Here is a 24,607-nt window from a genome sequence, read left to right as displayed (position 1 = left end):
TTTGCAGGAGTTTTGCATCACCTGTTATCATCCTACGGTGTTGAGTATGATCCTTTCTACTGCATGTTTCCTTTGCTGTAATCAAGTTTGCTATACAACTATTCCTTGTTTATGCTCATTCTATTAATGCTTTTTTGTGTTGATGCCACTGGCAAAGTATGGAGACTTTTCTATTTATGCTTTGTAGTTTTTGTGTGCAGGCACAGTCTGAAAATTGTAAATTTCATCATCAAAAGCCCTGGAAACACCTTCAGCAAGTAAAAAAGCCTCATTAGCCATGCATTAAACTAGCAAGAAGAGGCAGACAGCCTTGTTTCATTTTTTATTTATAAAAGATTTACAATTTTCAAACTGTGCCTGCATACAAATTTCACCATCAAAAATCCTGGAAACTCCTTCAGCAAGTAAAAAGCCTCATCAGCCAAGCATTAAACTAGCAAGATGCAGACAGCCTTGTTTAATTTTATCAGTAACTTTTCCAATCCTCACCCATACTACTTTGGGTTTGACACATGTATTGCAGTTATTTTTGAGGAGTTCAGTATGCAGTTACATATTGATTTATTTTTGTAATTGTTTTGTAATAATTTATAGTCACAGTGCCCTTTTCCGTACATACAGGGTGTAGCATGACTTTGTGTCAATACTTTGGCAACTGATTCCTGAAGCCATTACCGTTCAGAATTGTTCTATGAACATTGGTCTAACTCTCAATAGTTACAGAGCTATGGCTAGATAAGAATTTAAAGAAATGAAGATTTGCACAGTAAGAAGTTGATTATTTGAACATGTTCTTACACTGCAGTTTGCATTGTGCTTACATTGAGATACAATACTGCTCACCTCTAATGATTGTTCAGATTGGTCACCTTGAACTTGCAGACCCTACGCATGAAAATCTAACAGGTAGAGGTCTAATGAATGAGGTAACTGTGCATGTCAAATGTAATGTGGGGGTTTTCTGTTATGTTGGCACTACTTACATACTTTTGTTCACAGTGGAACATCCTCCAACAGGGCTGGCAACTCATGTTCCAGAAACCTGACATGAATCATACTTGTAGGTGTTCCTGGAAGATGAATAGTTCAAGCAGCTGGTTGTCATTGACAACACACATGTTCACAGAACAGTGTTAAAAAAAATTCTAGTGTTACATGTGTATTGTCTTATACCCATAAATGAGTGTTTCTATTGTTGTTTATTCCAAATCCGGTAAACTGTACCTCATCAGAGAATGAGATTTGGAGATACAATGGGGGTGTGCATCAGACCACTGGTAAAATTCCATCTGCCCACCACATCCCCAGGTTCCAGCTGTTGAACTAGTTGGACACAGCATATCATAAATATCCTTATCATTGCAACGATCTATGGTTAAATTTGCTTTCATGATTTAGCCATCTTGTTTTAAAGTTTAGCCTTTTTTTTTATTTTTGCTGTTGATTACCTCTAGATATGTAAACATTATTCCTTATTAGTTCAGAAGGTGAAATTGTTGAAAAACTTGACTGAGGTACATCAGTGCAGTGATTACCTGAGATATGTGGTGTATGCATTGAAAAACAGAAAAAATAGATTACAGGTACACCACCGATTTTCTGGCACTCTTGGTTCCAAAGCAGTGTCGGATTAACCATTTTGCCAGACCAACTGTGGTCATATAATGGTAATTCATCAACACACCTCTAACCCACTAATTATACATCTTCCATGTGTCTGCAGTATACCATGGACTGCTAGAAATTTAGATCAAACAGATATTAAATGTTTGAGCAGTCTAAGATGGTAAGTCTGTCCTTAGATTGTTTGAATCCTGTGGAGTCTTCTTCGTCTTCTGTTGTTAGTGTTTTCCTAGGAGTGAATTGCCAGAATAATGTAGTTTCATTTCCATTTTACACCTGCTCAGGACTGAGGTGCTCATCAGCTACAAGTTTCACAAATTTGTCTACATACTCAGCCGCTCCTTCATGGTTTGCAGACCACTTATCTCCATACACTTTATTCATGGAAATTCCATGAATCTTCTTGAATCTTTGAAGCCATCCTTCACTATAGTCAGTTATGTTGTAATCTAAGTTCTTTATGGAACAACTTATCCTGGTCCATTGTCATGCTACCTGACAAGTCCACTTCATCACTCCGACGCTGTTGAAACCATTCCATCATCACTTGATCGTGCTCAGTACTCTTTCCATCTTTCATAGTTTTTCTAATCGCCATTTGCATCTTGGAATCGTTGTTTTCTCTCTTTGCTTCTTTATATCATAAACAGTTGAAGCAATTCTGTAGATGTCACACAGCTTATGCACCAAAACACCACGGTCCATTTTTTTCGATAGTTCTACTTTATCTTGGATCGATATGGACTGATGTTTACATTTGACACCATGACTGACACGTTCATATGTCTTAGGAGCCATAGCTAGGGTTAAATTTAAGCAAAATAGTCTAAGAATCTCACAGAATTGCGGTATCACCACCAACAAGTGCAGTGTAATGTAAATAAGCACGCCATACACACAGCGCCATCTGTGGCCACCCCATAAACTAGTCTGGCGGCCGTGGTAATTTCAAGTTCCCTCACATAATTTTGTCTGGACTAAAAGAGGTGCCGAACCATCAGTTGCCGGAAAATCTTTGGTGCACCTGTATAAGGTTTTATGCTGGTAGTCAAAGAAATTAATATTTTTTCTAAAGACTGTGAAAGGTGGCAAAAGTCCTGAGCTTGACCAAGCACTGATTCAGTTGTTCATACTGCACATAGAAATGATGGTGTCATTATGTCTGGAGAAAAGAAAATGGACTAGGCCAAGGTATTTCACAGAAAACTTAATTTAGGCTATGAGTGTAATTATATCATAGGCAGGATTCAGAGATTAAAAAAAGCATTATGGCATATGTCTGTTTGCTTTGTGTAGGAAGAAGCATTCAGCAGATGCAGAGAAAGCCACTCAGTATTTCAGTGAGTTTACACAGAATCTAACAAAAATTTACGTTTTAAGCAGGCTAATGAAACAGCTTCATATTGACATTGCATACCAGAAAAGACATTAGCTGCAGAAGATGGAGAAAAGTCTGTGGGGTTTAAAAGTTCAAATGATCAGGTAAACATCGTGGGATGTTTAAATGCAGCTGGTATGCAGAGATGCAAGTTGCTGGTCATAGATAAAAGTTGCCTCCCAGGAGCATTGCAAGCTGTTCAAAGGTACCCAGTGATTCATCTTGGAGTGGTTTGAATTTTTGGGGGGCCAGAAGCCAGAACTTTGAATGCCTGTTGGGCCAGACTCAGTTAGCAAAGTTCCTTTTTCTGTTATGTAATTGTTAAGCCCACCTTAGTGCAGACCAGCTTGTGAAGCACAATTTTGTAGCTGCATATTTCCCATAGAAATGTACTTCACTCACCCAACCATAAGATCAGGGCATATTATTCTCATTCAAGTGTAAATACCACTCTAAGCTTGTGAAAAAGTTGTAGTATACTGTTAATGCTGATACACCTATTAAGTCTTTTGCTAATCCATGGCATTCAATTGACTCATCATTGCTGAAACATGGATGGCACAAACTATGGCCAGCATTAATGTTTGAGCTTAACCCTGAAGACCCTAATATAGAATATACTCTTTTTTTAGTAGTAAAAAAAAAGGAAAAGAAAATCTAGAAGAATGGATGAGAATCAACTTGGACAAACCTATAAAACATCAAATTGCTGATACGGATATTGTATATATGGTTGTAAATCTGTACAAAAATAATGGAAACAAGGAAGACAGTGACAAAAATGGAAGTGACAATAGGATTTATTCAGTTAATAAGTGAGATGATTACAGGATTAGTGTAACAGCTTTATAACCAACCCAAAAATTATGAATATACACCCTTTTGCAAGATAAGCTAAACAAGAAAAGACCAAAATACATGAAACAACTTCTGCTGCCTGATATATTTAAAAAGATAACTTAGAAAAATGAAGCACAATCCTGTACAATTGAAAATCCAGCAGCTTCAACATCTGCTACCCCAGATGTACCAGTCTCAAATCCAGCCCCAGATATCTTCTCTATTATCACAGAAGAAACAGACAGCAACTCAAACAGTCCACTACTTTCAGAACTTGAAATGTTGCTGCCTGCAGGTCACAACATCTCACATTGGTAGCAGGAATAATGCAATACATTAGGTCAAAGACTAATGAATCATAAATTATCTTGATGTTTGTTTATTAAAATCTGGGGTAAACCATGGAAAGTTTTGTGGGGCCTGGATGTGGAAAGGGAGCTGTGGTTTCGGGGCATTACACATGACAGTTAGAGACTGAGTGTGAACAAATGTGGCCTTTGTTGTCTTTTCTTAGCGCTACCTCGCGCACATGCAGGGGGAGGGGGGTTGTCATTTCATGTGTGGCGGCGTGGCGACAGGAATGAATAATGGCAGACTATGAATTATGTACATGTGTATATATGTATATGTCTGTTTGTGTATATATATGTATACGTTGAGATGTATAGGTTTGTATGTGTGCATGTGTGGACATGTATGTATATACATGTGTACGTAGGTGGGTTGGGCCATTCTTTCATCTGTTTCCTTGTGCTACCTTGCTAATGCGTGAGACAGTGACAGAGTATAATGAATGAATGAATGAATTTTATTCATAATACAGTGATTTATTTTTATTCATTGATTATTTTCGTTCATTGAAATATGAAAAAGGTTTCCTTAAACTAACCATCACTAGTTCAGCAAATTAATTAAACCAGAATGGCTGTGGCCCCAAGGTGGTCAGATTATCAAGGTTCAGCCTTTGTATGAAAGGAGTAAATTTAGAAATACTTCAGTTTTGCTCTACTCTTGGAAGATGAAAGGTTTTAAACTTCATTCATTATGCCTTAGTGAAATCTCTGATAGAATTGGTAGAGATCAGTAAATACTGTCAAGGGGAACATCTTTCTGTATGCAGGAAACTAGAACTCTCTCAGTAAGGAACATCTTTCCCTGGCCTCAAAGACCAGGCGTGTATGTCAGGGCTCAAGATTTTGAAAAGATAACCCCCATCTTTACCTTTCTAAAGAGCCTTCAGTTTAGAAATCAATGAAAGAGGTGTTTGACATTTCTCTAATGTATCTTTTAATCCTTTTGATGCCCCTTACTACTCTCATGGTGCACCATCAGTTAGTGCTCTCTTCCAAAATCTTTGTCTAGTGGTTCCTGCCATTGTATCATGTTTTTGCAGGAAAAAGGTAACTTCTCATATTAGTTATGCTTAGGGTACAAAATTATGTAAAATATAAAGAATCCAAGATAAAGTTGAATGGTGATGATAATGAACAACATTTGAACTACATAGAGAGCTGTACTGAAGTGCAAAATTGATTTTATTGATACAGTCTATAACGATATTTTTTCAGACTTGATTGTCATTTTCCACATTAGTAAGATTGAGCCAGGAGCAGACGAAGAAAGGGTACTTCAGCTCACATCTATTCTCTAACTGTCGTGTAATGCACCAAAGACAGCTCCCTATGAATGTCCAGGCCCTTCAGACCTTTCCATGGATTGAACCAAATACTTCACAGCATGTCAGCCCCAATACACCACATCATTCCAATCCACTCTATCCCATGCACACTTCTTTTCACCCTCATACGTATTCAGGCCCTAGTCACTCAAAATCCCTAGTCACTCAAAATCTTTTTCACTCCATCCTTTCATCTCCAGTTTGGATTCCCTATTGTTCCTGTTCCCTCCACTTCTGACACATTCCTTGCTGGGACAGGAAATGGCAATCAATTACGAAAATAGAGGATGGGGAGAAAGAATACTTCCCACGCATTCCTCACATGTTGTAGAAGGTGAATAAAGGGGACAGGAGCAGGGGGCTAGAAACCCTTCCCTCCTTGTATTTCAACTTTCTAAAAGGGGAAACAGAAGGAGTCATGCGGGGAGTGCTCATCCTCCTCGAAGGCTTAGATTGAGGTGTCTAAATGTGTTGGATGTAACCAAGATGAGAAAAAAGGAGAGATAGGCAGTATGTTTGAGGAAAGGAACCTGGATGTTTTGGCTCTGAGTGAAATGAAGCTCAAGGGTAAAGGGGAAGAGTGGTTTGGGAATGTCTTGGGAGTAAAGTCAGGGGTTGGTGAGAGGACAAGAGCAAGGGAAGAAGCAGCACTATTCCTAAAACAGGATTGGTGGGAGTATGTGATAGAGTGTAAGAAAGTAAACTCTAGATTGATATGGGTAAAACTGAAAGTTGATGGAGAGAGATGGGTGATTATTGGTGCATATGAACCTGGGTATGAGAAGAAAGATCGTGAGAGGCAAGTGTTTTGGGAGCAGCTGAATGAGTGTCTTAGTGGATTTGATGCACAAGACCGTGTTATAGTGATGGGTGATTTGAATGCAAAGGTGAGTCATGTGGCAGTTGAGGGAATAATTGGTATACATGGGGTGTTCAGTGTTGTAAATGGAAATGGTGAAGAGCTTGTAGATTTATGTGCTGAAAAAGGACTGGTGATTGGGAATACATGGTTTAAAAAGAGAGATATACATAAATATAAGTATATAAGTAGGAGAGATGACCAGAGAGCTTTATTGGATTATGTGTTAATTAATAGGCATGCAAAAAAGAGACTTTTGGTTGTTAATGTGCTGAGTGGTACAACTGGAGGGATGTCTGATCATTATCTTGTGGAGGCAAAGGTGAAGATTTGTAGAGGTTTTTAGAAAAGAAGGGAAAATGTTGGGGTGAAGAGAGTGATGAGAGTAAGTGAGCTTGGGAAGGAGACTTGTGTGAGGAAGTACCAGGAGAGACTTAGTACAGAATGGAAAAAGGTGAGAACAAAGGAGGTAAGTGGAGTGGGGGAGGAATAGGATGTATTTAGGGAAGCAGTGATGGCTTGCGCAAAAGATGCTTGTGGCATGAAAAGCGTGGGAGGTGGGCAGATTAGAAAGGGTAGTGAGTGGTAGGATGAAGAAGTAAGATTATTAGTGAAAGAGAGGAGAGAGGCATTTGGACGATTTTTGCAGGGAAAAAATGCAAATGAGTGTGAGATGTATAAAAGAAAGAGGCAGGAGGTCAAGAGAAAGGTGTAAGAGGTGAAAAAGAGGGCAAATGAGAGTTAGGGTGAGAGAGTATCATTAAATTTTAGGGAGAATAAAAAGATGTTTTGGAAGGAAGTAAATGAAGTGTGTAAGACAAGGGAACAAATGGGAACTTCAGTGAAGGGGTCTAATGGGGAGGTGATAACAAGTAGTGGTGATGTGAGAAGGAGATGGAGTGATTATATTGAAGGTTTGTTGAATGTGTTTGATGATAAAGTGGCAGGTATAGGGTGTATTGGTCGAGGTGGTATGCAAAGTGAGAGGGTTAGGGAAAATGATTTGGTAAACAGAGAAGAGGTAGTAAAAGCTTTACAGAAGATGAAAGCCGGCAAGGCAACAGATTTGGATGGTATTGCAGTGGAATTTATTAAAAAAGGGGGTGACTGTATTGTTGGTAAGGTTATTTAATGTATATATGTCTCATGGTGAGGTGCCTGAAGATTGGTGGAATGCTTGCATAGTGCCATTGTACAAAGCCAAAGGGGACAAAGGTGAGTGCTCAAATTACAGAGATATAAGTTTGTTGAGTATTTCTGGGAAATTATATGGGAGGGTATTGATTGAGAGGGTGAAGGCATGTACAGAGCATCAGATTGGGGAAGAGCTGTGTGCTTTCAGAAGTGGTAGAGGATGTGTGGATCAGGTGTTTCCTTTGAAGAATGTATGTGAGAAATACTTAGAAAAGCAAAAGGGTTTGTATGTAGCATTTATGGATCTGGAGAAGGCATATGATAGAGTTGATAGAGATGCTCTGTGGAAGGTATTAAGAATATATGGTGTGGGAGGCAAGTTGTTAGAAGCAGTGAAAAGCTTTTATCGAGGATGTAAAGCAAGTGTATGTGTAGGAAGAGAGGAAAGTGATTGGTTCTCAGTGAATGTAGGTTTGCGGCAGGGGTGTGTGATGTCTCCATGGTTGTTTGATTTGTTTATGGATGGGGTTGTTAGGGAGGTGAATGCAAGAGTTTTGGAAAGAGGGGCAAGTATGCAGTCTGTTGTGGATGAAAGAGCTTGGGAAGTGAGTCAGTTGTTGTTCGCTGATGATACAGCGCTGGTGGCTGATTCATGTGAGAAACTGCAGAAGCTGGTGACTGAGTTTGGTAAAGTGTATGAAAGAAGAAAGTTGAGAGTAAATGTGAATAAGAGTAAGGTTATTTGGTACAGTAGGTTTTAGGGACAAGTCAGTTTGGAGGTAAGTTTGAATGGAGAAAAACTGGAGGAAGTGAAGTGTTTTAGATATCTGGGAGTGGATTTGGCAGCGAATGGAACAATGGAAGCGGAAGTGAGTCACAGGGTAGGGAGGGGGTGAATGTTTTGGGAGCGTTGAAAAATGGTTCCAACAATGTTATATGGTTGTGAGGTGTGGGCTATAGATAGAGTTGTGTGCAGGAGGGTGGATGTGTTGGAAATGAGATGTTTGAGGACAATATGTGGTGTGAGGTGGTTTGATTGAGTAAGTAATGAAAGGGGTAAGAGAGATGTGAGATAATAAAAAGAGTGTGGTTGAGAGAGCAGAAGAGGGTGTTTTGAAATGGTTTGGTCACATGGAGAGAATGAGTGAGGAAAGATTGACCAAGAGGATATATGTCTCAGAGGTGGAGGGAACAAGGAGAAGTGGGAGACCAAATTGGAGGTGGAAAGATGGAATGAAAAAGATTTTGAGCGATCGGGGCCTGAACATGCAGGAGGGTGTAAGGCATGCAGGGAATAGAGTGAATTGGAACGATGTGGTATACCTGGGTCGATGTGCTGTCAATGGATTGAACCAGGGAATGTGAAACGTCTGGGGTAAACCATGGAAAGTTTCTTGGGGCCTGGATGTGGAAAGGGAGGTGTGGTTTCGGTGCATTATACATGACAGCTAGAGACTTAGTGTGAATGAATATGGCCTTTGTTGTCTTTTTCTAGTGCTACTTCGCATGCATGCAGGGGGAGGGGGTTGTTGTTCTATGCGTGGCGGGGTGGCGACGGGAATGGTTAAAGGCAGCAAGTATGAATTATGTAAATGTGTATATATGTATATGTCTATGTATTTATATATATATGTATACGTAGAAATGAATATGTGCGTTTGTGGACATGTATGTATATACATGTGTGTGTGGGTGGGTTAGGTCATTCTTTCGTCTGTTTCCTTGTGCTACCTCGCTACGCGGGAGACAGCGACAAAGTATAGTAAAAAAAAAAAAATATTAATAATAGCATCTCTCTTACCCTTTCATTTCTTACTTGATGAAACCACCTCATGCCACATATTGTCCTGAAACATTTTATTTTACAACACATCTACCCTCCTCTGCACAATGCTATGTTTAGCCCATGCCTCATAACCATATATTATTGTTAGGACTGCAATTCCTTTAAACATGCCCATTTTTGCCCTTTCTGATAACATTCTCTCTCCCCACACATTTTTCATCACTCTAAAAACCTTTGTTCCCCCTATCCCTCCCTATGATCACTTCCATGATTCCATTCACTGCTGTGTCCACTTCACTTCCTCCAATTTTTCAAACTTATATCCCAACTGAATTGACCCTTAACCCTGCTGTACCTAATGACCTTGCTTTTATTCTCATTCACTCTTAACTTTCTCCTCTCACACACACTTTCAAACTCAGTCTCCAACTTATGCAGTTTCTCACTCGAATTAGCCACCAGCACTGTATCATCAGCAAACAACAACTGACTTGCTTCCCAGGCCTTCTCTTTCCCCAAAGACAGCATACTTGCCCCTCTCTCCAAGACTCTTTCATTTACCTCCTTCAGCACACTATCCATAAGCAAATTAAACAACCATGGTGACATCACGCACCCCTACTGCAGACCATTGGAACCATTGCCTCTCCTCTCTTCTTACTCACACATACTCCTTACAACCATGATAAAAACTTCTCTGCTTGTAACAATTAACTTCCACCCCATATATTCTTGATACCTTCCACAAAGCATCTCTATCAACTGTATCATATGCCTCCTCTGAATCCATGATGTCACATACAAATCCATCTGTTTTTCTAAGTATTTCTCGTACACATTCATCAAAGCAAGCACCTGATCCATGCATCCTCTACCATTTCTGAAACCACTCTGATCCTCCCCAGTCACATGCTCTATACTTGCCTTCACTCTCAATCAATACCCTCCCATAAAACTTACCAGGTATACTCAACAAACCTCTGCAGTTTAAACACTCACCTTTATCCCTCTTGCCTTGGCACTATTCGGTAAACCCTCGATTTAATGGACAAGTAATAATACGGTGCATTAATTGATAATTTTAATTGATATTTTGACTTTCTGAAAGGGGAAACAGAAGAAGGAGTCACGCGGGGAGTGCTCATCCTACTCAAAGGCTCAGATTGGGGTGTCTAAATGTGTGTGGATGTAACCAAGATGAGAAAAAAGGAGAGATAGGTAGTATGTTTGAGGAAAGGATCCTGGATGTTTTGGCTCTGAGTGAAATGAAGCTCAAGATAAAGGGGAAGAGTGGTTTGGGAATGTCTTGGAAGTAAAGTCAGGGGTTAGTGAGAGGACAAGAGCAAGGGAAGGAGTAGCATTACTCCTGAAACAGGAGTGGTGGGAGTATGTGGTAGAGTGTAAGAAAGTAACTCTAGATTGATATGGGTAAAACTGAAAGTTGATGGAGAGAGATGGGTGATTATTGGTGCATATGCACCTGGGCATGAGAAGAAAGATCATGAGAGGCAAGTGTTTTGGGAGCAGCTGAGTGAGTGTGTTATTAGTGTTGATGCTCGAGACCGGGTTATAGTGTTGGGTGATTTGAATGCAAAGGTGAGTCATGTGGCAGTTGAGGGAATAATTGGTGTACATGGGGTGTTCAGTGTTGTAAATGGAAATGGTGAAGAGCTTGTAGATTTATTTGCTGAAAAAGGACTGGTGATTGAGAATACCTGGTTTGAAAAGAGAGATATACATAAGTATACATATGTAAGTAGGAGAGATGGCCAGAGAGCATTATTGGATTACGTGTGAATTGATAGGCGCACAAAAGAGAGACTTTTGGATGTTAATGTGCTGAGAGGTGCAACTGGAGGGATGTCTGATCATTATCTTGTGGAGGCAAAGGTGAAGATTTGTAGAGGTTTTCAGAAAAGAAGAGAGAATATTGGGGTGAAAAGAATGGTGAGAGTAAGGGAGCTTGGGAAGGAGACTTGTGTGAGGAAGTACCAGGAGAGACTGAGTACAGAATGGAAAAAGGTGAGAACAAAGGATGTAAGGGGAGTGGGGGAGGAATGGGATGTATTTAGGAAAGCAGTGATGGCTTGCGCAAAAGATGCTTGTGGCATGAGAGGCGTGGGAGGTGGGCAGATTAGAAAGGGTAGTGAGTGGTGGGATGAAGAAGTAAGATTATTAGTGAAAGAGAAGATAGAGGCATTTGGACGATTTTTGCAGGGAAATAATGCAAATGAGTGGGAGATGTATAAAAGAAAGAGGCAGGTCAAGAGAAAGGTGCAAGAGGTGAAAAAGAGGGCAAATGAGAGTTAGGGTGAGAGAGTATCATTATATTTTAGGGAGAATAAAAAGATGTTATGGAAGGAAGTAAATAAAGTGCGTAAGACAAGGGAAGGGTTTGACGTGCTGTCAGTGGATTGAATCAAGGCATGTGAAGCGTCTGGGGTAAACCATGGAAAGCTGTGTAGGTATGTATATTTGCGTGTGTGGACGTGTGTATGTACATGTGTATGGGGGGGGGGGTTGGGCCATTTCTTTCGTCTGTTTCCTTGCGCTACCTCGCAAACGCGGGAGACAGCGACAAAGTATAAAAAAAAAAAAAAAAAAAAAAAAAAGACGAGGGAATCAATGGGAACATCAGTGAAGGGGGCTAATGGGGAGGTGATAACAAGTAGTGGTGATGTGAGAAGGAGATGGAGTGAGTATTTTGAAGGTTTGTTGAATGTGTTTGATGATGGAGTGGCAGATATAGGGTGTTTTGGTCGAGGTGGTGTGCAAAGTGATAGGGTTAGGGAAAATGATTTGGTAAACAGAGAAGAGGTAGTAAAAGCTTTGTGGAAGATGAAAGCCGACAAGGCAGCGGATTTCGATGGTATTGCAGTGGAATTTATTAAAGAAGGGGGGTGACTGTATTGTTAACTGGTTGGTAAGGTTATTTAATGTATGTTTGACTAATTGTGAGGTGCCTGAGGATTGGTGGAATGATTGCATAGTGCCATTGTACAAAGGCAAAGGGGATAAAAGTGAGTGCTGAAATTACAGAGGTATAAGTTTGTTGAGTATTCCTGGGAAATTATATGGGAGGGTATTGATTTAGAGGGTGAAGGCATGTACAGAGCATCAGATTGGGGAAGAGCAGTGTGGTTTCAGAAGTGGTAGAGGATGTGTGGATCAGGTGTTTGCTTTGAAGTATGTATGTGAAAAATACTTAGAAAAGCAAATGGATTTGTATGTAGCATTTATGGATCTGGAGAAGACATATGATAGAGTTGATAGAGATGCTCTGTGGAAGGTATTAAGAATATATGGTGTGGGAGGCAAGTTGTTAGAGGCAGTGAAAAGTTGTTATCTACGATGTAAGGCATGTGTACATGTAGGAAGAGAGGAAAGTGATTGGTTCTCAGTGAATGTAGGTTTATGGCAGGGGTGTGTAATGTCTTCATGGTTGTTCAATTTGTTTATGGATGGGGTTGTTAGGGAGGTGAATGCAAGAGTTTTGGAAAGAGGGGTTGTGGATGAGAGAGCTTGGGAAGTGAGTCATTTGTTGTTCGCTGATGATACAGCGTTGGTGGCTGATTCATGTGAGAAACTGCAGAAGCTACAGGGCTGGTGGCTGATTCATGTGAGAAACTGCAGAAGCTGGTGACTGAGTTTTGGTAAAGTGTGTGAAAGAAGAAAGCTGAGAGTAAATGTGAATAAGAGCAAGGTTATTAGGTACAGTAGGGTTGAGGGGCAAGTCAATTGGGAGGTAAGTTTGAATGGAGAAAAACTGGAGGAAGTGAAGTGTTTTTTAGATATCCGGGAGTGGATTTGGCAGCAGATGGAACCATGGAAGCGGAAGTGAATCATGGGGTAGGGGAGGGGGCAAAAGTTCTGGAAGCGTTGAAGAATGTGTGGAAGTCGAGAACATCATCTCGGATAGCAAAAATGGGTATGTTTGAAGGAATAGTGGTTCCAACAGTGTTATGTGGTTGCGAGGCATGGGCTATGGATAGAGTTCTGCAGAGGAGGGTGGATTTGCTAGGAATGAGATGTTTGAGGACAATATGTGGTGTGAGGTGTTTTGATTAAGTAATAATAGGGTAAGAGAGATGTGTGGTAATAAAAAGAGTGTGGTTGAGAGAGCAGAAGACGTTATTTTGAAATGGTTTGGTCACATGGAGAGAATGAGTGAGGAAAGATTGACCAAGAGGATATATGTGTCAGAGATGGAGGGAAAGAGAAGTGGGAGACCAAACTGGAGGTAGAAAGATGGAGTGAAAAAGATTTAGAGTGATCGAGGCCTGAACATGCAGGAGGGTGAAAGGCGTGCAAGGAATAGAGTGAATTGGAATGATGTGGTATACCGGGGTCGACGTGCTGTCAATGGATTGAACCAGGGCATGTGAAGCGTCTGGGGTAAACCATGGAAAGTTCAGTGGGGCCTGGATGTGGAAAGGGAGCTATGTTTTCGGTGCATTATTACATGACAGCTAGAGACTGAGTGTGAACGAATGGGGCCTTTGTTTTCTTTTCATAGCGCTACCTCGCACACATAAGGGGGGAGGGGGTTGTTATTTCATGTGTGGCGGGGTGACGATGGGAGTGAATAATGGCAGACAGTATGAATTATGTACATGTGTATATATGTATATGGCTGTGTGTGTATACATATGTATACGTTGAGATGTATAAGTATGTATATTTGCGTGTTAGGACATGTATGTATATACATGTGTATGTGGGTGGGTTGGGCCATTCTTTCGTCTGCTTCCTTGCGCTACCTCTCTAACGCGGGAGACAGCGACAAAGCAAAATAGATAAAACACATACTCCTTAAACCATGATAAAAACTTCTCTGCTTGTAGCAGTTAACTCCACCCCATATATTCTTGATACCTTCCACAAAGCATCTCTATCAACTGTATCATATGCCTCCTCTGAATCCATGATGTCACATACAAATCCATCTGTTTTTCTAATATTTCTCGTACACATTCATCAAAGCAAGCACCGATCCATGCATCCTCTACCATTTCTGAAACCACTCTGATCCTCCCCAGCCCACATGCTCTATACTTGCCTTCACTCTAAATCAATACCCTTCCATAAAACTTACCAGGTATACTCAACAAACCTCTGCAGTTTAAACACTCACCTTTATCCCTCTGCCTTGGCACTATTCGTAAACCCTCGATTTAATGGACAATTAATAATACGGTGCATTAATTGATAATTTTAATTGATATTTTGACTTTCTGAAAGGGGAAACAGAAGAAGGAGTCCGCGGGAGTGCTCATCCTACTCAAAGGCCAGATTGGGGTGTCTAAAGGGTGTGTGGATGTAACCAAGATGAGAAAAAAGGAGAGATAGGTAGAAATGTTTGAGGAAAGGATCCTGGATGTTTTGGCTCTGAGTGAAACGAAGCTCAAGATAAAGGGGAAAGTGGTTTGGGAATGTCTTGGGAGTAAAGTCAGGGGTTAGTGAGAGGACAAGAGCAAGGGAAGGAGTAGCATTACTCCTGAAACAGGAGTGGTGGGAGTATGTGGTAGAGTGTAAGAAAGTAACTCTAGATTGATATGGGTAAAACTGAAAGTTGATGGAGAGAGATGGGTGATTATTGGTGCATATGCACCTGGGCATGAGAAGAAAGATCATGAGAGGCAAGTGTTTTGGGAGCAGCTGAGTGAGTGTGTTATTAGTGTTGATGCACGAGACTGGGTTATAGTGTTGGGTGATTTGAATGCAAAGGTGAGTCATGTGGCAGTTGAGGGAATAATTGGTGTACATGGGGTGTTCAGTGTTGTAAATGGAAATGGTGAAGAGCTTGTAGATTTATGTGCTGAAAAAGGACTGGTGATTCAGAATACCTGGTTTGAAAAGAGAGATATACATAAGTATACATATGTAAGTAGGAGAGATGGCCAGAGAGCATTATTGGATTATGTGTGAATTGATAGGCGCACAAAAGAGAGACTTTTGGATGTTAATGTGCTGAGAGGTGCAACTGGAGGGATGTCTGATCATTATCTTGTGGAGGCAAAGGTGAAGATTTGTAGAGGTTTTCAGAAAAGAAGAGAGAATATTGGGGTGAAAAGAATGGTGAGAGTAAGGGAGCTTGGGAAGGAGACTTGTGTGAGGAAGTACCAGGAGAGACTGAGTACAGAATGGAAAAAGGTGAGAACAAAGGATGTAAGGGGAGTGGGGGAGGAATGGGATGTATTAAGGGAAGCAGTGATGGCTTGCGCAAAAGATGCTTGTGGCATGAGAGGCGTGGGAGGTGGGCAGATTAGAAAGGGTAGTGAGTGGTGGGATGAAGAAGTAAGATTATTAGTGAAAGAGAAGATAGAGGCATTTGGACGATTTTTGCAGGGAAATAATGCAAATGAGTGGGAGATGTATAAAAGAAAGAGGCAGGTCAAGAGAAAGGTGCAAGAGGTGAAAAAGAGGGCAAATGAGAGTTAGGGTGAGAGAGTATCATTAAATTTTAGGGAGAATGAAAAGATGTTATGGAAGGAAGTAAATAAAGTGCGTAAGACAAGGGAATCGATGGGAACATCAGCGAAGGGGGCTAATGGGGAGGTGATAACAAGTAGTGGTGATGTGAGAAGGAGATGGAGTGAGTATTTTGAAGGTTTGTTGAATGTGTTTGATGATGGAGTGGCAGATATAAGGTGTTTTGGTCGAGGTGGTGTGCAAAGTGATAGAGTTAGGGAAAATGATTTGGTAAACAGAGAAGAGGTAGTAAAAGCTTTGTGGAAGATGAAAGCCGGCAAGGCAGCAGATTTGGATGGTATTGCAGTGGAATTTATTAAAAAAGGGGGGTGACTGTATTGTTAACTGGTTGGTAAGGTTATTTAATGTATGTTTGACTAGTTGTGAGGTGCCTGAGGATTGGTGGAATGATTGCATAATGCCATTGTACAAAGGCAAAGGGGATAAAAGTGAGTGCTCAAATTACAGAGGTATAAGTTTGTTGAGTATTCCTGGGAAATTATATGGGAGGGTATTGATTTAGAGGGTGAAGGCATGTACAGAGCATCAGATTGGGGAAGAGCAGTGTGGTTTCAGAAGTGGTAGAGGATGTGTGGATCAGGTGTTTGCTTTGAAGTATGTATGTGAAAAATACTTAGAAAAGCAAATGGATTTGTATGTAGCATTTATGGATCTGGAGAAGACATATGATAGAGTTGATAGAGATGCTCTGTGGAAGGTATTAAGAATATATGGTGTGGGAGGCAAGTTGTTAGAGGCAGTGAAAAGTTGTTATCTACGATGTAAGGCATGTGTGCATGTAGGAAGAGAGGAAAATGATTGGTTCTCAGTGAATGTAGGTTTATGGCAGGGGTGTGTAATGTCTTCATGGTTGTTCAATTTGTTTATGGATGGGGTTGTTAGGGAGGTGAATGCAAGAGTTTTGGAAAGAGGGGTTGTGGATGAGAGAGCTTGGGAAGTGAGTCATTTGTTGTTCGCTGATGATACAGCGTTGGTGGCTGATTCATGTGAGAAACTGCAGAAGCTACAGGGCTGGTGGCTGATTCATGTGAGAAACTGCAGAAGCTGGTGACTGAGTTTTGGTAAAGTGTGTGAAAGAAGAAAGCTGAGAGTAAATATGAATAAGAGCAAGGTTATTAGGTACAGTAGGGTTGAGGGGCAAGTCAATTGGGAGGTAAGTTTGAATGGAGAAAAACTGGAGGAAGTGAAGTGTTTTTTAGATATCTGGGAGTGGATTTGGCAGCGGATGGAACCATGGAAGCGGAAGTGAATCATAGGGTAGGGGAGGTGGCAAAAGTTCTGGAAGCGTTGAAGAATGTGTGGAAGTCGAGAACATCATCTCGGATAGCAAAAATGGGTATGTTTGAAGGAATAGTGGTTCCAACAATGTTATGTGGTTGCGAGGCATGGGCTATGGATAGAGTTCTGCAGAGGAGGGTGGATTTGCTAGGAATGAGATGTTTGAGGACAATATGTGGTGTGAGGTGTTTTGATTGAGTAAGTAATAATAGGGTAAGAGAGATGTGTGGTAATAAAAAGAGTGTGGTTGAGAGAGCAGAAGAGGTTATTTTGAAATGGTTTGGTCACATGGAGAGAATGAGTGAGGAAAGATTGACCAAGAGGATATATGTGTCAGAGATGGAAGGAAAGAGAAGTGGGAGACCAAACTGGAGGTAGAAAGATGGAGTGAAAAAGATTTAGAGTGATCGAGGCCTGAACATGCAGGAGGGTGAAAGGCATGCAAGGAATAGAGTGAATTGGAATGATGTGGTATACCGGGGTCGACGTGCTGTCAATGGATTGAACCAGGGCATGTGAAGCGTCTGGGGTAAACCATGGAAAGTTCTGTGGGGCCTGGATGTGGAAAGGGAGCTATGTTTTCAGTGCATTATTACATAACAGCTAGAGACTGAGTGTGAACGAATGGGGTCTTTGTTTTCTTTTCATAGCGCTACCTCGCACACATAAGGGGGGAGGGGGTTGTTATTTCATGTGTGGCGGGGTGACGATGGGAGTGAATAATGGCAGACAGTATGAATTATGTACATATGTATATATGTATATGGCTGTGTGTGTATACATATGTATACGTTGAGATGTATAAGTATGTATATTTGCGTGTTAGGACATGTATGTATATACATGTGTATGTGGGTGGGTTGGGCCATTCTTTCGTCTGCTTCCTTGCGCTACCTCTCTAACGCAGGAGACAGCGACAAAGCAAAATAGATAAATAAAATAAATAATGAATTAATTGATAATAGTTTAAAACAGAAAAAATTCAAAAACCTCAAACACTGCACCATGCACATTTCATATCACATTTGTTTTTGTTAGCCTGGGTTAGACTGAATAAAGACTGAATAAAGCCTACTTTACTACTATCACTATAGTCACAGCAAAATACTCTTCAACAACTTCACTGTCAAAAAGCTGAGTAAATATTTCATATTTTTTGTTATGATTTGATAATTTTATGTTGTACAACACTATATTATATGACTGCATATTTTGTATTAGAAAATGGCCCATATGTTACATTCAGTTTAACAAACTTTTGGCATTAACAGACACCCCTTCCCTCTTATTAGTCCATTAAATTGAGGGTTTCCTGTACATGCATTCTGCTAATTCTCAGGCACCTCACTATGATCTATACACACAATGATTATCATACCAACCAATCAACATCACAGGCATCCCTTTCTTAATAAATTTAACTGCAGTACCATCCACTCCATCCGCCTTGCTGCATTTCATGTTATGCAGGGCTTTCACCACCTCATCTCTCTTCAAACCATTCTTCATTCTCTCTCACTACACATACCACCCTGCTGAAAAACCCTACATCTGCCACTCTATCATCAGACACATTTAACAGTCCTTCAAAATACTCCTTCCATCTCATCCTCACTTCAGCACTACTTGTTAACACTTCTTTTACCCCCTTCACTGATGTTCCTTTTTCTTCTCTTGTCTTCCGCACATTATTTATCTCCTTCCAAAATACCTTTTTATTCTCCCTAAAGTTTAATGATCCTCTCACCCCAACTCTCATTTTCCTTCTATTTCAACCCGGCACCTTCCTCTTCAGCTCCTGCCACTTTCTCTCATACATCTCCCATTGCACATACCATCACTGCTTCCCTCAATACCTCCCATTCCTGACCCACTTCCCTCGCTTCATTTGCTCTCACTGTTTGCCATTCTGCACTCAGTTGCCTGCTATTTCTTCCCCCAAGTCTCCTTTCCAAGCTCATTTACTCTCACTTACTCTCTTCTCCCAAAATTGTGTTTTCTTTTTCAGAAATGTCTACAAATCTTCACCCTCACCTTCACAAGATAGTGATCAGTCATCCCAACAGCCACACTTTTCAGCATATATACATCTAGAAGTCTCTATCTCTCTTACATGCCTATCATTTAATGTGTAATCTAATAATGTCCATTGATCATCTTTCTTACTCAGATATATTTACTTGTTTATATCCCTCATTTTAAACCCAGTATTCCCAATCACCAGTCTTTTTTCAGCACACAACTCCACTTGAACTTGAACTTTATATGCCTTATTTAGCATGCTGCTTGTTTTCAGCCAATTCTATTTCAAATCATGCAATTACATTTGTAACGTATCATGGGCATGAAAAATGTCTTATGCAGAGAGAGCCAAAGCTACAAACAGACATGAAAAGAATTCTGGTAAATGTTTTATAGGTAGTTTTGATAAGAATAACATCTTAACTCTTGAGAACAAATTGAAAAAACAATAAAGATTGCACAGTAAATAACAAGGTTATAGTGAAACTTGTGCAGAAACTTAGTTTTGAGAATATGGGCTTTCACATTGGGTTTTGCCTGAGATTTATTCATGATTTACATCATAACAAGTGATGTGAAGAGTGGTTATTCTCATTTTTGTACCTCATTCTGTTAAATGACCATCTGAGCTTCCATTCTGATATGTTTGAAGACATATGCATGTTTGTGAGTATGGGCTTTCAAATTGGTTTTTCAAATTGGTTCTGCCTGGGATAAATTCATGATTTATGTCCTCGTATTTACCAGTTGTGTGAAGAGTATTTTAGCCACTTTCTCTTTAGTTTATTCCCTTTAATGGCCATCTAAGCTGCTGTACCTGATATGTTTTATAAAGTTTTATAACATATGTGTGTCACTCTAAAGTCCATACTGTAATCTAGAACATAATTCTGAAATCCTTTGTATTATCACTAAGTACACGAATTTAATGTTCTTTAAGACCCAGCTGTTTTACTTGCATTGTTTTAACTAATATCACTCCTGTTTGGTATTTTTAGAGGAAGGAGGACCAGGAAATACAGAAGGAAGTAGTACAGAATCAGTAGAGCAGGTACAGATGCAACTTTCTGATCATTCTACTTATGCTCGGAATAAATTGGCACACCTTCAGGAAAGGCTTACCAATAAGCTTTTGGTTAGTGTTGAGTGAGTGAATCTGTACAACTTTATTGTGTTTAAGTAGGGTCAGTCTATGCTTTGATGTTTTGTAGTTCTTATATATCATTACCAAAGATACTGATATTCATATATTCCCATGTGTTTACTTCATCTTGGATTAATTGTACTAATGTGCCGTCATATATGTACAGTACATGTGATACACCTCTTATGTGTTAACTTAAAACATATATTAGATTTTTTATGAAACTACTTATGCATGGCTTATTTTACCATGTTAAACCCATTATTCTTAAAGTAACTTTCCTTACTGTGTCAGTTTTTCAGATTCAGTCTTCTCAATGAGGGTTTATGTTTTACATAGTCATCAGTAAGTATGAAATAGTCTGTGTATATAAGAAAAGGCATTGCTTTCTGCTCATATATTTTTTTCATACTTGATTGCCATATCCCATGTTAGAAAGTTAGCACCAGGATACAGATGAAGAAAGACATATCTTCTCACATACACAGATTAGAAAGAGTAGTGAGTGGTGGGATGAAAAAGTAAGATTCTTAGTGAAAGAGAAGAGAGAGGATTTGGATGATTTTTGCAGGGAATTAGTGCAAATGACTGGGAGATGTATAAAAGAAAGAGGTAGGAGGTCAAGCAAAGGTGCAAGAGGTGTAAAAGAGTGCAAATGAGAATTGGGGTGAGAGAGTATCATTGAATTTTAGGGAGAATAAAAAGATGTTTTGGAAGGAGGTAAAGTGCATAAGACAAGAGAACAAATGAAAACAGGAACATCAGTGAAAGGGGCTAATGGGGAGGTAATAACGAGTAGTGATGAAGTGAGAAGGAGATGGAATGAGCATTTTGAAGGTTTGTTGAATGTGTTTGATGATAAAGTGGCAGATATAGGGTGTTTTGGTCGAGGTGGTGTGTGAAGTGAGAGGGTCAGGGAAAATGGTTTGTTAAACATAGAAGAGGTAGTAAGAGCTTTGTGGAAAATGAAAACAGGCAAGGTGGCAGGTTTGGATGGTATTGTAGTGGAATTTATTAAGAAAAGAGGGTGACTATGTTGTTGAGTGGGTGATAATGATATTTAATGTATGTATGCTTCATGGTGAAGTTCCTGAAGAGTGGTGGAATGCATGCATAGTGCCATTGTGCTAAGGCAAAGGGGATAAAGGTGAGTGTTTGAATTACAGAGGTATAATTTTGTTGAGTATTCCTGGGAAACTATATGGGAAAGTATTGATTGAGAGGGTAAAGGCATGTACAGAGCAGAGTATCAGATTAGGGAAGAGTAGTGTGGTTTCAGAAGTGGTAGAGGATGTGTGGATCAGGTAATTGCTTTGAAGAATATATTTGAAAACTTCGAAAAACAAATGGATTACTTAGAAAAACAGATGGATTTGTATGTAGCATTTATGGATCTGGAGAAAGCATATGATAGGGTTGATAGAGATGCTTTGTGGAAGGTTTTAAGAGTATATAGTGCAGGAGGTGGTTGCTAGAAGCAGCAAAAAGTTTTTACCAAGGATATAACGCATGAGTATGAGTAGGAAGAGAGGAAAGTGATTGGTTCCCAGTGAATGTCGGTTTGCAGCAGGGGTGCATGATGTCTCCATGGTTGTTTAATTTGTTTATGGATGGGGTTGTTAGGGAGGTGAATTCAAGAGTTTTGGAGAGAGGGGCAAGTATGCAGTCTGTTGTGGATGAGAGGGCTTGGGAAGTAAGTCAGTGGTACAGTGCTGGTGGCTGATTTGGGTGAGAAACTACAGAAGTTGGTGACTGAGTTTGGTAAAGTGTGTGAAAGAAAAAAGCTGAGAGTGAAAGTGAATAAGAGTAAGGTTATTAGGTTCAGTAGGATTGAGGGACAAGTAAATTGGGAGGTAAGTATGAATGGAGAAAAACTGAAGGAAGTGAAGTGTTTTAGATATCTGAGAGTGGATTTAGCAGCAGATGGAACCATAGAAGTGAAATTAAGTCACAGGGAGGGGGAGGGGGCAAAGGTTCTGGGAGCGTTGAAGAATGTGTGGAAGGCGAGAACATTATCTCAGAGAGCAAAAATGGGTATGTTTGAAGGAATAGTGGTTCCAACAATGTTATATGGTTGCGAGGCATGGGCTATAGATAGGGTTGTGCAGAGTAGGGTGGATGTGATGGAAATTAAATGTTTGAGAACAATATGTGAGGTGGTTTAATTAAGTAATGAAAGGGTAAGAGAGTTGGGTGGTGGTTGAAAGAGTGTGGCTCAGAGAGCAGAAGAGGGTGTATTGAAATAGTTTGGTCACATGGAGAGAATGAGTGAGGAAAGATTGACAAAGATGATATATATATCAGAGGTGAAGGGAACAAGTAGAAGTGGGAGACTAGATTGGAGATGGAAGGATGGAATGAAAATGATTTCGAGCAATTGGGCCTGAACATACAGAAGGGTGAAAGGCATGCAAGGAATCGAGTGAATTGGAACGATGTGGTATACCGGGGTCAACGTTCTGTCAGTGGATTTAACCAGGGTATGTGAATCATCTGGGGTAAACCATGGAAAGTTTTGTGGCGCCTGGATGTATAAAGGGAGCTGTGATTTTGGTGCATTACACATGACAGCTACAGACTGAGTGTGAATGAATATGGCCTTTGTTGTCTTTTCCTAGTGCTACCTTGCACGCGCGCTGGGGGAGGGGGTGCTATTTCATGTGTGGTGGGGTGGCAATGGGAATGGATAAAGGCAGCAAGTATGAATATGTACATGTGTATATATGTATATGTATGTATACATTGAAATGTACATGTTTATATATGTATATGTCTGTGTGTGTATATATAGGTATACATTGAGATGTTATTTTTATTTATTATACTTTGTCGCTGTCTCCCGCGTTTGCGAGGTAGCGCAAGGAAACAGACGAAAGAAATGGCCCAACCCCCCCATACACATGTATATACATACGTCTACACACGCAAATATACATACCTACACAGCTTTCCATGGTTTACCCCAGACGCTTCACATGCCTTGATTCAATCCACTGACAGCACGTCAACCCCGGTATACCACATCGCTCCAATTCACTCTATTCCTTGCCCTCCTTTCACCCTCCTGCATGTTCAGGCCCCGATCACACAAAATCTTTTTCACTCCATCTTTCCACCTCCAATTTGGTCTCCCTCTTCTCCTTGTTCCCTCCACCTCCGACACATATATCCTCTTGGTCAATCTTTCCTCACTCATCCTCTCCATGTGCCCAAACCACTTCAAAACACCCTCTTCTGCTCTCTCAACCACGCTCTTTTTATTTCCACACATCTCTCTTACCCTTATGTTACTCACTCGATCAAACCACCTCACACCACACATTGTCCTCAAAAATCTCATTTTCAGCACATCCATCCTCCTGCGCACAACTCTATCCATAGCCCACACCTCGCAACCATACAACATTGTTGGAACCACTATTCCTTCAAACATACCCATTTTTGCTTTCCGAGATAATGTTCTTGACTTCCACACATTCTTCAAGGCCCCCAGGATTTTCGCCCCCTCCCCCACCCTATGATCCACTTCCGCTTCCATGGTTCCATCCGCTGTCAGATCCACTCCCAGATATCTAAAACACTTCACTTCCTCCAGTTTTTCTCCATTCAAACTCACCTCCCAATGGAGATGTATAGGTATGTATATGTGCATGTGTGGACATGTATGTATATACATGTGTATGTGGGTGGGTTGGGCCATTCTTTCGTCTGTTTCCTTGCACTACCTGACTAACGCAGGAGACAGTGACAAAGTATGATAAATAAATATAAAAGTATAATTGATACATTGAAATATATAGGTATGTATATGTGTATGTGTGGGCTTTTATGTATGTACATGTGTATATGGGTGGGTTGGGCCATTCTTTCATCTGTTTCCTTGCACTACCTCGCTAACGTGGGAGACAGCGACAAAGTATGATAAGTAAATAGAAAAAATGAATATATATATATATATTCTACGACACGCAGGGAACACGTGGGACATATTCTTTCTCCCCTATCCCCAGGGATAATATATATATATATATATCCCTGGGGATAGGGGATTAAGAATACTTCCCACGTATTCCCTGCGTGTCGTAGAAGGCGACTAAAAGGGGAGGGAGCGGGAGGCTGGAAATCCTCCCCTCTCGTTTTTTTTTAATTTTCCAAAAGAAGGAACAGAGGGGGCCAGGTGAGGATATTCCGAAAAAGGCCCAGTCCTCTGTTCTTAACGCTACCTCGCTAATGCGGGAAATGGCGAATAGTTTGAAAAAAAAAAAAAAATATTCTATGACACGCAGGGAACACGTGGGACATATTCTTTCTCCCCAATCCCCAGGGATAATATATATATATATAATATATATATATATATATATATATATATA

General features: G+C 40.3%; 1 protein-coding gene across 1 annotated transcript in view; it reads left to right on the top strand.

The window, feature by feature from the left end:
- Positions 1 to 24,607, top strand: part of LOC139749133 (sorting nexin-25-like) — a 455,484-nt gene that overhangs the window by 255,319 nt on the left and 175,558 nt on the right. The window contains 1 exon segment of the mRNA XM_071662758.1: positions 20,089 to 20,225. Within this exon segment, the coding sequence (XP_071518859.1) occupies positions 20,089 to 20,225 (137 nt within the window).

This window comes from Panulirus ornatus, chromosome 6, assembly GCF_036320965.1.
Source record: "Panulirus ornatus isolate Po-2019 chromosome 6, ASM3632096v1, whole genome shotgun sequence".
Taxonomy (NCBI): Eukaryota; Metazoa; Arthropoda; class Malacostraca; order Decapoda; family Palinuridae; genus Panulirus; species Panulirus ornatus.
This window is presented reverse-complemented; position numbering and strand designations above follow the sequence as displayed.